Source organism: Mus musculus, chromosome 1, assembly GCF_000001635.26.
Source record: "Mus musculus strain C57BL/6J chromosome 1, GRCm38.p6 C57BL/6J".
Classification (NCBI taxonomy): domain Eukaryota; kingdom Metazoa; phylum Chordata; class Mammalia; order Rodentia; family Muridae; genus Mus; species Mus musculus.
The window spans coordinates 192,212,580-192,227,659 of record NC_000067.6 but is presented as its reverse complement, the minus strand read 5'-3'; the positions used below and the strand labels follow the sequence as shown (position 1 = coordinate 192,227,659).

Below are 15,080 nucleotides of genomic sequence, written 5' to 3'. Positions count from 1 at the left end.
AGACAACAGCTGAGAGCAAACTTCACACCTTCCCCAGCACACAGACTTACACCTTTCTAGTCACAGGTGAGTTCCCACACAGGTAAAAGTCGGAGAAACATTGCTCTAAGCCCTCGGGGAGCCTCCCCTCTGCTGCCCATTCTGCCTACATTGTACCAGTTGTGTTCCTCCCCTAATTCCTATCTACCCTTCATGACTGTTAAAACGAGTTCCTTCATGGACCTCCTTAATCAGGGTTATGAGACCCACCTATGGCTATACTGTGGATGCTGTAATGACAGACTTGGCATCTGTCCTTTTGTTCTTGTATTAAGTCAGTGTCCAGTAGAGTTGGCCAATAAAAAGCAATTGAAATAAGTGTAGAATCCAAATACCAACAAGCAAAAAATAAAAACAAACAAACAAAAAAACTACATAATTCCCAGGCTCAACAAACCAAACCTAAAAGAGAGGATAAAACTTGGAAGCAGGAAGCAGTTGGGAGGTAGAAGTCAGGTTCCTAGGAGGAAATCAACGTTATTGCTATTGACTCCTCAGTCTGTGCCTTGTGTGTTTTGTGTGAGATTAGCCTGGCCACAGGTCTGCTGCCCCTGTACACAGCTGTGCTTGCCCTGCTCATAGCTCTGCTGGCCCTGTGCAAGGTTCTGTTGGCCAACTGATGGCTTGGTATAAATAAGAAATGTCCCTTTCCAGCACAGATATAAAGTCAATGCAGAGAGAACTCAGAAAGCAAAGCACACACTGGTTACCGCTGATCCCCTCCGCCCCATGCAGAGTTTAGCCTGCACAAACCCATGCAATAGCCACACTGTGTGTTCATATTTCAACCAGGAAGAACGGCCAGGGAACAAACACTAGGCACAAGGTCCCCACACAGTATGATGTGGGGTGAAGAATTTGATTTAAATCCATGGCCACTTGGGAGGGCTGAGAGAACCAACCATTTTAAAACAGTGCAGAACTGTGTCAAGTTTATCTGCTAAAGGCTAGAAGAGAAAATCAGATGTGACAGTGAAGAGCTGTTACATCAGCCTCACAGCAGAGCCAAGGTCAATACACTACTTCAGAGACCGGTTATCTGTCCCTCAATGTCACCTGTTCCTCCATGGCTGAGGCTATGTCCCTACCACAACCTCTGGAGTGGGGAGAGCGGTGAATCTTTTAGTGGCCAACCAGGTAAACCAGTCAGCTTGCATGGAAAACTCCTGCCTTCCTAAAGCTCAAAACACCTAATACAAGAATCGCTTGGCATGAGAGACTCACCATACATGGCCTCGGCCTCAGAGAGCAGGGAGTCCCACCTTCATCTCCACTCCCTCTGGGGCCTGTGCCCACTGGAAGGAATGAAAAGTGAAATCACTTAGCAATTTAACTACCTTCTCTCCCCCTTTTGTTCCAAACATGTAGTTGGATTTGGGCAAGTTGAGTGCATAGTCTAATGCTGCTTTAAAACTCTTAAACAAAACACAAAAGCAAGGCATTCTTTAGTCGATACACCTACCAATTAGTGTTCTGTGCCACGGGGTAAGTCACACTGTTCAGCACATGAAGGCTCCGGAGTGGGAAACCACAACCTTACTCTATTAGCTCAGAGCACATGTGCAGTGCATGCCTTCCCTAAGAGAAGGCTGCTATGGGCATGCTCCTGGTAAGAGCTGTAGCTTGGAACTGTATTCCACCCTAGTGAAGGCACCAGCATAGACCTCCTCACAACCCTTCACTTCATTCCTCCTATAGCTATGAGTGGGGTGGATAGGAGACCTATGATAAGCCAGAGTTGAGCACCTGTTTCAGCAACAAGCTACAGGAAGGGTGCCGTTGAGCTTGCTCCTGGCCAGAGTGCAGCTCTCGAGTCAACACCTATATAACCACCAGGCAAAGTCCCCTCAGCATTCCAATCAGACAGGAAAAGCATTCCAGCTTCTTGAGATGAACGCAGCATGTGCTTTCCCAAGCAAGCTGTCAATCACTGAGCCCAGAACACCACCCAATAGACACACACCCTCATGCCCCATCTGGGCCACTCCAGACATGTTAGTTGAACCAACAACCTGTCGATCAATTCTACTATTATAAAAAGCAGGATTCTTCATTGGCTGTGTGTGTGATATGCATGTGTGAACACATGTTTGCATCATGTGCATGTGTGAGTGCAGGTGTACATGGGTGTGGAGACAGACCAGAGGTTGACATCACTCTACTTCCTCACTTCTTAGGACAGCTCACCTCTGTTCAGCAAGAAGCCACCTAAGAGGAAGACAAGGTCTATACTTGGGCATGGCTACAAACTTTATTGTATACTTGGTAGAAGTAACTGTGGCCAAGACCAATGCGAAAATATATAATGCCACGCAGTTAATACTGTCTCCTTGGGTCATCATGAGACCGTTACTCACAGACTCTTAGCTGGGCACCTGGAAGAGTCTCTCACTGAGCTAGAAGTTATGGGAGGTAGAACCTAAGACAGACAGGACAGGGCTTCTCCTGCCTCTCCCCTGGTGCCTCCCAGGAGCAATTCATAAATGAACCAAGAGGGACAAGACTAACTCTTGAGAGAAAAATAGATGAAGTCTTAATTGGTTAGTGACACACAATGGCTTCTAGTAACTAGATGAGGGGAAAGAATCAAAACCAAACAGTCACAGAAGTGGAAGTAATACCTCACCCTCTACACACATGAAACTGGGCTCTGAGCCTCGGATACTCACTGTTCTTCTTGTACATCAGAATTTCGAAGGAATTCATCTCGTAGTTCTCAAAGGTCTGGCGAACCTTTTCAACTGTGTCCTTGTCAGTCAGCTCTCCATACATAAAACTGAAAGTCAACCAAAATCCGCATTAGCAAGTCAACAAGTATTTACTCATCTGCAAGTGTAAATAAGTTCCACAGCCAGCAATGAACACACATAAACATGTGAATACACACACATGCATGAACACACATATATTCACAAACACGTGTGAACACACATGAACACATGCACATGTAAACCTACGTGAGCACACTCGGTGAAAACATTAATTGAAATTAAGAAGACTCATTGGTTTAACTGGGTTTTTTAGCCCTCTATTTTTCCTTTCTGCCCCTAAAAATCTAAGCCTCTAATGACAGACATGTGTGAGAAATCCATAGATCTGGAAGAAGAAGGAGTGCCATGGTACATCAGGACAGCCACATGCTGCTTGGCTTCTGGGAAGCAAAGACAAGTGAGACCTCAGAGCTGAGGAAGCAGGGAAGAGAGGGAGCATGCCAGGCAAGTCCGTGCACCGCTGACAAAGGTCAGAGGTCATTGTAAAACCTGAGTGTGCATCTGCTCCATGTGACTGGACTCGAGACAGGGAAGGGAGATGTTGCAAGAGACAACACAAAGATGTCAGAAGAGACCGTAGCAATCTCAGCCAAGAAGGTAAATTGCACCTTAGCCTGTAACCAACTGGAGGGCATGGGAGGGTCTGAAGCAAGGGAGAAATGAGGTCAGATTACATCTTAGAAACAAACAGAACTCCAGGAGACTTCTGGGAAAGATGACTGGGTAGATTTGGGGAGGGAGAGAGAGACAGAGACAGAGAGAGGAAGAGAGGGAGAGAGAGAGAGAGAGAGAGAGAGAGAGTTAGTTCCCAAACAAGAAAGGGGTGCAACTTGATGCTCTGGCACACAGAAGCAGCTAAGGAAGGACAGGATTCAGCTGCTGTCTGCACAGCTTTTTCCTGCCTCCTGAAAAACAACAGCACTCAGCCTAAAACACTAAAACACTGAGAGAATCAAGTCCTACAGCCTTTAATAATGCATCTTCCTGCTGCTCAATTTTGGAAAAAGGGAGCCTAAGAAAACAAATACACAGGATGTAAAAGATCAGAGAAAAATCTCAGCATAGTCTCGGAAAGATCACTGCCTAGGAGCCCTGGCTCTCAGCAGAGGCCAGAAGCCCATATAGAGAACTCAGAGCTCTGTATTGAGTCTAGTCCTTCCAGGAGCAGAATAAGCCCTCAGCTAAGTGGGATGAACCAGGGCACAGGACATTAACAAAATCCAACAAGAGATGGGCAGAAAAGTCATGCCCTTTAATACTACACATGGCCCAGCAAACACCCATACAGACCCTAGACCTTCAGGCAACAAGGAGATAGCTGATCCTGCCCACAGGTCATGCAGAAGTAGAGGTGTGGCCTCCAAACCATGATTTCCCATCAGCTCATGCTGTGCACTGAATGTATTCTAGCTTTTACTTGAAAACTTGACTCATAGAATCATAGGCTTTTAGAAGAAAAAAACGTGAAAAAATGTACTATCAATTGCAATTCCTGACTTAGACCAAAGATCCAGTCAAGCACTATACAGGCTGGTACAGGGATGCTCACCCCAGCTTCCCAATTCTGGAACCCTGTAAGGAAAGAGTTGATAATTTTCTAGAATCATTTTCTCATTTTATGTTCCTCTGGTCACTGGGAGGTGTGACTGACTGTGTGGATGTCCTTGTAGAGGCCCACATAGCACTTGGCTTTGAGGCTGTACCTATAACCTGGAGCCAGGAAAATAGAAAATGGAGCTTGGGAATATCTCCACAAAGAAGAGCAGATCAAGACTAAGTCATCCCAGCCTGGGAACAAGATGGCTTGTCTCCTCTCCCTCTCTTGCTGAGTCATTTTTCTAGACCAGCAACCTTTGTCAAAGGGAAGTGCTGGTACCCACAGCTGCAGCCTCCTCACAGGCAAACAAGGCTCCACATCTGAGCCCCCACAGGTGAAGTATAGGGTTGCACCATTAGCATAGGCTCAGGGTCTTCTCCAAGCTGTAGCTTACTAGGAGGTGAACATTACCTTTACCTGAACATTAGAATGCAAATGTCTGCAATACATGAAATAAGAAAAACAGAAGGCCCAGGCTATCAGGAATCCAGTTGGCACAGATTGGGAGGGAGTGTTCAGGAGTTACAGCTGAATAAATTGCTTAGAGTTATAGAAAAGAAAAGTTGGCAAACTCATCAAGGGGATGTATTTGTTATCCTAGAGGTGAGTACAGCCAATAAGAAAAAGGGGGAAATGCTTGCTCTGGTCAGGCCAAAAAGTGAAGCTAAGTCTTGGGACTTGACAGCTGTGAATCTGCAGATGGGGACAGACAGATAGGGACAGATATTCAGTGGAAAACAGCATATGGTGAATACCAGAGACTCGTGTGCGTTAGAATCATAATTTCCAAATCTATAAGCAGTAAGAAAAGTCTTGAACTGTCCATTTGTCAGGCTCAACAATCTAGAGCTTAACAAAATTCAAATATTGTCCAAACATTTAACATTGTTTGCCAACAGTTGGTTATGAGGCTGATCTGACATGTGAAGATACAAGGCAGTGTGGTGAGGCACCTCCGCAGTCCACACACAATTCAGTTTACTTCTTGATTTAGACGATAGTTCCACTACACACACACACACACACACACACACACACACACACACACACACACACCACAGAAGATGGAGTCTGGATAGCCAGAGGCTGTGCTGAGCCGAGATCCAGCCATGGCTGCAGAGGAATGCCTGGCAGGGTCCAAGCTTCATGCCAGCTCAACACCTTGAAAACAGCTTTTCTAGTACCCAGGCCCCAGTGTAGTGGGGTAATCTACACACCTGTGCCTCTGAAGAACTCTCTCTAAGGAGAAGCTCTATAAGTAAGACCCTATCTTGGACTTACTCGCTATAAAATGTTCTTAATGTTTTAAAATTTTACACTGGGACATAACTCCATTGGTAGTGGGCTTGCCTAACATTCATAAGGCCCTGGGTTCAGATCCCAGATCTGCATCAACAGGGCATGCCAGCATACACTTGCAATCTCAGCACTTGGGAGTCTGGGGCAAGTGCATCAGAAGCTCAGGGTCATCTTTGGCTGCCTGGCTACTTTGAGGCCAGCCTGAGCTACATGACTGTCTTGATTTAATGACTTAATTTTTAAATGTTTAATCTTCTAACTCTCACATTGAGTTCTACCTAAACTTCATAAACTTTTGAGCTTACATCATGTAGATTCTCTGCTTTCCATTCTCTGTCTTACTGCTCTGTCAGTTGTGGGACCGTGTCCTACATCTCCATTGGGTTTCCCAGCATCTGCACACACTATAGGAGTTGTGGCCATAAAAATTCACAAGACACCAAGAGTCAGATCAGGGCAATCCTCCCCCCTGCCTCCCAGAGGTGCACTCGGCATACCTGCAGGCGCTGCTTTTCTGCATCACTTCTGCCCGGTGGTAGCCAGACAGCTTGCAGAATCCATCATTGCTGTACACGATGGGCCAGTCGACTATCTGGGCATTCCCCAACACAAAATTAGTGTCTATGTCAAAAAAAGGAAGAAAGAGCACATGAGGCAGGACATTAGTTGACATGAATGATTTCAGCAGTCCTAATGCTTATGAGGACAGTCTCCCAGACAGAACCCTGTCCCCCAGGCGGGAGAGAGAAAACCAAGCTTTGGGATTAAACATTCTGAATGTAAATGCTAACCAAGCTTACCGTGTTTTAGGTAAGGAAGCATGTTTAGCCACTGTACTGGCTAGTTTTGTGTCAACTTGACACAGCTGGAGTTATCACAGAGAAAGGAGCTTCTGTTGAGGAAATGCCTCCATGAGATCCAACTCTAAGGCATTTTCTCAATTAGTGATTAAGGGGGAAAGGCCCCTTGTGGGTGGGACCATCTCTGGGCTGGTAGTCTTGGGTTCTATAAGAGAGCAGGCTGAGCAAGCCAGGGAAAGCAAACCAGTAAAGAACATCCCTCCATGGCCTCTGCATCAGCTCCTGCTTCCTGACCTGCTTGAGTTCCAGTCCTGACTTCTTTCAGTGATGAACAGCAATGTGGAAATGTAAGCTGAATAAACCCTTTCCTCCCCAACTTGCTTCTTGGTCATGATGTTTGTGCAGGAATAGAAACCCTGACTAAGACAACCACCAACCCAGGAACATGGGGGGTGAGAAGACAGTGAGTTCCTCTGAGACAGTCAAGCCTTGATTTTTCATCCTCTGGAAGCATACCCATAACACAGGTAGAGAAAAGTTAAGAGCAGTTTCTTCTAGGCTCTGAACTGCACCTCACCTTATCATTCTCTTGGCCCAAAGACACAAATTGGCTCACTGACCCTGACTAGCCCTGGCCATTCTATAAGGCCTTTCTATAGAAGCAAAGGAAGTGAGGGGATAGCACACTGCCTCACAGGACACACAGGGAAAAAAACTCATAAGGACAGTGACCAGGCCCTCCTCCTGAGGCTGCTGCAGAGAGCAGTTAGGAGCTTACCACGGAGCCTTTTCAGACTTTGAAATTCTGCAGCCACAGAGGTCCACACCAGCGGCCAGTCTCCCTCTGACTCAGGAGCCAGGGTCACACTGGCTTAGTCATATTCTCATGCTTCTAACATTTGGAAAACTGAAAATCTGTCAAGACCTCTGTGTTCAGGAAATCAAGTGTCCTTTTTTGGTTTTGGGGTTTTTTGTTTTGTTTTGTTTTGTTTTTTGTTTTTCAAGACAGGCTTTCTCTGTGCAACCCTGGCTGTCCTGGAACTCACTCTGTAGACCAGGCTGGCCTCAAACTCAGAAATCCACCTGCCTCTGCTTCTGCCTCCCAAGTGCTGGGATTAAAGGCGTGCGTCACCACTGCCCAGCAAGTGTCCCTCTTTTAATCTCAATAATTTAAACAGTGCAGATTAAAAATCTGAGTCTTCAATGTGACCATTATTTTAGCCTAGCTCCATCCCCTGCACATATTTCCACTCACTGTACCCCCTAAAGAAATACATACATATTCTTCCTGTTATAAATTGGAGAATATATGTACTGTGTGTGTGTGTGTGTGTGTGTGTGTGTGTGTGTGTGTATACACATAGTGAAATAATGGCCTTTCTAGCTGGGAGGTTAATTTGTACTGAAATAGCATTTTTACATTTGTGTGTATATCAGTGAGTTTTATTTTTTTTAAAGATTTATTTATTTATTATATGTAAGTACATTGTAGCTGTCTTCAGACACTCCAGAAGAGGGAGTCAGATCTCATTACAGATGGTTGTGAGCCACCATGTGGTTGCTGGGATTTGAACTCTGGACCTTCGGAAGAGCAGTCGGGTGCTCTAACCCACTGAGCCATCTCACCAGCCCTTGAAACATTGTGAGTCCCTAATTTTCCATCTCACTGAAAGCACATCAGTAAGACAAAGCAAGTACATTATGTGTGTAAGTACCTGTTTATGTGGCTGTATGCAATTTGTGCATCTGTGTATATGTGCATGTATATATGTGTGCATGTGTGGATGTATGTGTGCATGTATGTATGTGTGCGTGTGTATATGTGTATGTGTGTATGTGTGCATGTATGTATGTATACATGTGTGTATGTGTGCATATAGAGCTAGATGGTAGGTGTCTTCCTTGACTAACCTCCATCTAATTTTTGAGTTATGTTCTCTCACTAAACATGACGCTTATTGACTCTGGTGGGCTGGCTGGCCAATGAACTCTGAGATCCACCTGTTTCTGCCCATCCCAGGAGTGGAGTAACAGGCACACACAACTGCACACAGCTATTCACACAGATAGGGTAAATCAAAATTAAGGTCCTTGTGTTTGCAGCAGACACTTTACCAACTGAGCCATCCCCCAGCCCCTACAACAGCATTTATAAATCACTCACAGTGTAGATAGTCACTCTTCCTGTCTTCATGGAGTCAGACAGATTGCTCTGCCCTGCACGGATGAGTTTATTTCTTGATTTAGCAGGCTTATAAAGATTATTACATTTCATAAAAGAAAAAAAAAAAAACACCAAAGACAGAGGGTGCTTTACCACAAAGGCAAGGAAAACAGGAGCCATGCTGAGCCAAGGCCATTCAGAGGAGGGAGAGGGAAAGTCATCGTCCTTGAGAAAAGCTTGTGTATTTATTATTATATCTACTAATCCCTTTATTACTGTTGTTGTTGTGTGCATGGTATGTGTGTGTGCATGGTATGTGTGTGTTCATGGTATGTGTGTGTGCATGATGTATGTGTGCATGATGTATGTGTGCATGGTGTGTGTGTGTGTGTGCATGGTGTGTGTGGGCATGGTATGTGTGGGCATGGTGTGTGCATGATCATGGTGTGTGTGTGCATGGTGTGTGTGTGTGTGTGTTCATGGTGTGTGTGTGTGTGCATGATTTGTGTATGTGTCCATGGTGTGTATGCGCATGTATAAGATGACTTTCCCTCTCCCTCCTCTGAATGACCTTGGCTCAGCATGGCTCCTGTCTTCCTTGCCTTTATGGTAAAGCAACCTCTGTCTTTGGTGGTTTCTTTTTCTTTTATGAAATGTAATAATCTTGGTGTGTGCAGGGATGATGTCTGTGGACATGACATGTGTGAGCATGATGTGTGTGAGCACTCTTGCCATGGGGCAGAAGAGGTCAGAGGACAATGTTATAGGGTCTGTTTGATCCTTCTACCTTAACATGGAACATGGATTTTGGGGAATCAAACTCAGGTCACCAGGCTTGTGTAGCAAGCACCTTTAGCCACCAAGCCATACTGGTGATCCTAGTTTGATCTACTTTTAAGTAAAGGTATACGCCTACTACTTTCAAAGATTAGCGTCTGATGAAAACTTACAACTAGATTCTCCTTCCGACTTACCCACTTACATAAGTGCCTCTTTTTTTTTTTGCAAATTTACATTATTTTTAAAAAGTTATAAGATGCATGGTTAATACAGGTCTAGGCAAATGGATGGACCTGGAGGGCATCATCCTGAGTGAGGTAACCCAATCACAAAAGAACTCACACAATATGTACTCACTGATAAGTGGATATTAGCCCAGAAACTTAGAATACCCAAGATATAAGATACAATTTGCTAAACACATGAAACTCAAGAAGAATGAAGACCAAAGTATAGAAACTTTGCCCCTTCTTAGAATTGGGAACAAAACACCCATGGAAGGAGTTACAGAGACACAGTTTGGAGCTGAGACGAAAGGATGGACCATCTAGAGACTGCCATATCTGGGGATCCATCCCATAATCAGCTTCCGAACGCTGACACCATTGCATACACTAGCAAGATTTTGCTGAAAGGACCCAGATATAGCTGTCTCTTGTGAGACTATGCTGGGGCCTAGCAAACACAGAAGTGGATGCTCACAGTCAGCTATTGGATGGATCACAGGGCCCCCAATGGAGGGGCTAGAGAAAGTACCCAAGGAGCTAAAGGGATTTGCAACCCTATAGGTGGAACAACAATATGAACTACCCAGTACCCCCCAGAGCTCTTGTCTCTAGCTGCATATGTATCAGAAGATGGCCTAGTCAGCCATCAGTGGAAAGAGAGGCCCATTGGTCGTGCAAACTTTATCTGCCTCAGTACAGGGGAACACCAGGGCCAAGAAGTGGGAGTGGGTAGGTGGGGGAGTGGGTGGGGGAGCGGGTGGGTGACTTTTGGGAATAGCATTGGAAATGTAAATGAAATAAATACCTAATAACAAAAAGAAAAGAAAAGAAAAGAAAAGAAAAGAAAAGAAAAGACAAGACTATGGGTAAAAAAAAAAATACAGTTCTGCAGTTTTCTTTTTTTTTTTCATTAGATATTTTCTTTATTTACATTTCAAATGTTATCCCCTTTCCTAGTTTCCCCTCCAAAAAATCCCCTATCCCCTTCCCAATGTTCCTCAACCCACCCACTCCCATTCCTGGCACTGGCATTCCCCTATACTGGGGCATGGAGCCTTTATAGGACCAAGGGCCTCTCCTCCCATTGATGACTGACTAGATGTCCTTTAAGTACCAAGTACAAGGTAAGATCATGAGGCAATCAGATTGCAAGACATGGACCCTGAACATAAGGAAATGCTAAGACATATGAACATGTGGCAGCTAGCTAGAGAAAGAGGCAAGAAGGTGACATGTGCCTGGCATCCTAGCAAAACATTGTTATAAAAGATTGCCCAAAAACAGAGAGCAGAAGTGGCAGTGTACACTTGTGAGCCCCACACTTAGGAGGCCAAGGCAGGAGGATTGGGAGCTCAACACCCATGACCACATTCAAGGCCAGCTTTAGCTACAGAAAACCCTTTGATAATAATAAAAAGAAGGGCTGGGGGAGCTCAGAAAATTAATCACTTGCTGTTCAGGCATAATGACCAGAGCTCAGACCCCTAAAACCCACATAAAGCAGTGTACAGAAGTACTTGTCTGTAATCCCAGCACACAGGTGATGAGCTGTAGACAGAAGCAGAAAAATCCCTGGATCAGACAGCCTGGCAGTCAACAAGGTACCCACACTATACATGAACACCCACACACATACACAAACAGAATTAAAAGCCCCATATGCACGTCTCTTCTATGATCCTGTGTGGCAGTTTGAATAAGAATGTCCCCAGAGACTCATATATATATGATGTTTGATGAAGCTGTTTGGGAAGGATTAGGAGGTGTGGCCTTGTTGGAGGAGGTGTCACTAGGGGTGGGGTTTGAAGTTTCAAATGCCAACAGTAAGCTAGTTTATTCTCTCTCTGACTGTCCAAGTTGTTCAGATAAGAGCTTTCAGCTACTGCCATGTTGTTTATAGACTAACCTTCTGAAATTGTAAATAATCCCCCAATTAAATGTTCTATAAGTGGCTTGGTCATGGTGTTCCATCATAACAGCAAGACAGTAACTAAGACATCCTGCAAGATATTGTAACTGCCAAGAAGCAGGTGCCCCCACCCCACAGACACACACACACACACACACACACACACACACACACACACCCTTACCACAGCATGCAGAAGGTCTAGGAATCTTCTTTCCCAGAGGACTTGGAGAGAAAGGAAGAAAGCTCTCATACCAGCACAAAGCTCCCAACAATCATGACATCACTTCCTCTCCCCCTTCTACCACACCGTACATCATTAAGAATGAAGGGAGCCCATATCAATGGCATTCTGACACCATTGAGGACAGAAGTCCTTGACTGAGATTTGCTCTGAGTCACGCATTACTGTAAGACATGACTCTTTAACACTTTAACATCCTCCATGAAGTGATGCTACTAATGAAGCACCACAGTCTTTGCCATCTGGTTCATGGGAATCTGAGTCTCTCTAGATGCCTTTAGGAGGAAGAGAAAGGCCTTGTGCCAGGGCGGTGGCCGCTTCCGCATAAATGTCGGTAAGCAGCAGCCGCTGAGGCAACTTCCACAACAAAAGTCTGTCTGAGAGCCTAGAGATGGGTGACACAGACAAGGACAGCCACTCAGGAATTTGGAGGACACGCTTGCTTGAGACCAATGGGATACAGGTGGAGGGTATAAAAGGTGCTCCTTGAGAATTAATAAAGGAGCTTGCTGCCACATTTTCATGTGAGCTGAGTCGTTGATTCTGTGTCTTCTACCCATTGCCTGAAAGGGGAGGGCTAGGCAGGGCCGAGGACTCAGGCAACAGATGCCCCATAGGCAGTTAAATCCAAGTGAAGTAGGAACTCAAAACTGGGTCTATGCGACTTCAAGTCCACACCTTTCATCATTATATCACATGGTCTCCTATAGCGCCATAGGAGAAATCAAACAGTACTGTGGTTGATCTGCCTCTGAAACTAACTATAATGAGACTTTCCACCGGTGACTCAGCAGACCACCTCTGCTGACATCTGTTATGGTGCGAGGCACCCTCAGGACAAGGGCAGGAGACACTGCTTCCTCAGAGGTTAGCTTCTCCATCTGCCTCCTCCATGCTTAGTCTCCTCCCTTGCTTGAAAACTATCACTTCTTAGAATACTGAGGTATTTTCAGAATATTCCTCCTGCCTCCACACACTCACAGAAGGGACAGATGGGACAAGAGATGAGAAGGGAAGAGTTGTGCTTGGCTTCCTGTTTAATTCTACTCTGGGTGACACACTCCTGAGCTTCAGTTCCCCCGGGATTGGGGAAGACACAGAAGTCGCCATCTTCCCCATGGTTGATGGGTTTGGTTTGTATAAGGGAATGGTCATTATAGCAGATCCTTCAGACAAGGCCTGTGTCAGACTGCCCAAGATGAGGAACAACTAGGGAAGAAGAGTCAGGTAAGTACTGTAGGTGAGTGGAAAGGATAGTGGGGGGAATGGGGAGATGGAGAGAAAGGATAGTCGGGGGAATGGGGAGATGGAGAGAAAGGATAGTGGGGGGAATGGGGAGATGAGAGAAAGGATAGTGGGGGGAATGGGGAGATGGAAAGAAAGGATAATGGGGGGAATGGGGAGATGAGAGAAAGGATAGTGGGGGAAATGGGGAGATGAGAGAAAGGATAGTGGGGGGAATGGGGAGATGGAGAGAAAGGATAGTAGAGGGAATGGAGAGATGGATAGAAGGGTAGACAGAAACACAGAGGGGCCAACAGACTATAGAAAGAGGACAAAACGACAAAAAAGGGAGGTGTATCTAAGTTGGAGTAGGGGGTCTGAGCACTGTTTAATCCAAGAATGAACTTGGTCCCAACAGTTCCTGGGCACCTGGGGACTAGCAGACAAGAAAACAGGTCCTGCATTTAGGTGAGTGACTCGCCTGCAAGTGTCATTTGCTTCTATGTGAATATGATCATGGAGAGACAAATGGAAGAAGTGGCTGGTATACTGGTTGATGTTGGTCAAATCAACACAAACCTAGACATATCTAGGAAGGGGAAACTTCAACTGAGAAAATGCCTCAATCCAATTGGTCTGTAAGCAAATCTGTGGGGCACTTTCTTGATTAATGATTAGGCCCAGTTCATTGTGGGCGGTGCCATTCCTAGGAAGGAGGTCCAAGGTTGCATAAAAAGGGTAGAAGAACAAGATGTGGGAGAAAGCCAGTAAGCAGTGTCTTCCATGGCCTCTACTGCAGTTCCTGCCTCCAGGTTCCTGCCTCCAAGTTCCTTCCTCCAGGTTCCTGACTCCAGGTTCCTGCCCTTGCTTCTCTTTGGTTATGGACTGTAATCTGTGAAGTGAAATTAACCCTTTCCTCCCCAAACTACTTTTGGTCATGGTGTTTGTCTTAGTCAGGGTTTGTATTCCTGCACAAAATATCATGACCAAGAAGCAAGTTGGGGAGGAAAGGGTTTATTCAGCTTATACTTCCACATTGCTGTTCATCACCAAAGGATGTCAGGACTGGAACTCAAGCAGGTCAGGAACTTGGAGGTAGAAGCTGATGCAGAGGCCATGGAGGGGTGCTGCTTACCAGCTTGCCTCCCCTGGTGTACTGGCTAGTTTTGTGTCAACTTGACACAGCTGGAGTTATCACAGAGAAAGGAGCTTCAGTTGAGGAAATGCCTCCATGAGATCCAACTGTAAGGCATTTTCTCAATTAGTGATCAAGGGGGAAAGGCCCCTTGTGTGTGGGACCATCTCTGGGCTGGTAGTCTTGGGTTCTATAAGAGAGCAGGCTGAGCAAGCCAGGGGAAGCAAGCCAGTAAAGAACATCCCTCCATGGCCTCTGCATCAGCTCCTGCTCCCTGACCCGCCTGAGTTCCAGTCCTGACTTCTTTCAGTGATGAACAGCAATGTGGAAATGTAAGCTGAATAAACCCTTTCCTCCCCAACTTGCTTCTTGGTCATGATGTTTGTGCAGGAATAGAAACCCTGACTAAGACACCTGGCTTGCTCAGCTTGCTTTCTTATAGAACCCAAGACTATCAGCCCAGGAATGGCACCACCCACAATAGGTTAGGCACTCCCCCCTCCCTTTATCATTAATTGGGAAATGTCTTACAGATGGATCTCATGGAGGCATTTCTTCAAGGGAGGCTCCTTTCTCTGTGATAACTCCAGCTTGTGTCAAGTAGACACACAAAACCAGCCAGTATAGTGTTTATCACAATAGAAACCTAACTATGACTAACTCAAACCCCAAAAGACCTATTTTCCCAAATAACTCCTACATAAGAGAGTCTGGACAGTCTGCTATAAAACAGACAGGCTTGGGAAGTCAGAATCTAAAAAAGAAAAACAAAGATAAACGCTAGTGTGGGGCAAGATTCCATGGCAGCAGCCCTGCTCAGTCAGATAAGGGCTCTTCAGCTCTCCCAGTGGCCATATTTGCCAAATAACAGAGAGACTGGGAGGTAACAAC

At 45.5% G+C, this 15,080-nt stretch overlaps 1 protein-coding gene across 4 annotated transcripts in view; it reads right to left on the bottom strand.

Annotated features, from left to right (window-relative positions):
• The window catches only part of Kcnh1 (potassium voltage-gated channel, subfamily H (eag-related), member 1), a 321,016-nt gene that overhangs the window by 282,500 nt on the left and 23,436 nt on the right, over positions 1-15,080 (bottom strand). For all 4 annotated transcript variants that reach the window (XR_373887.4, NM_010600.3, NM_001038607.2 and 1 more), the window contains exons 2-3: positions 6,204-6,327; positions 2,709-2,815 (exon numbers count right to left, since the gene is read on the bottom strand). Coding sequence is in view for 3 of the 4 variants with exons in the window: in NM_010600.3 (NP_034730.1) it covers positions 2,709-2,815; positions 6,204-6,327 (231 nt within the window). In the remaining variant the exon portion in view is untranslated. The remainder of the gene's footprint in view (positions 1-2,708; positions 2,816-6,203; positions 6,328-15,080) is intronic.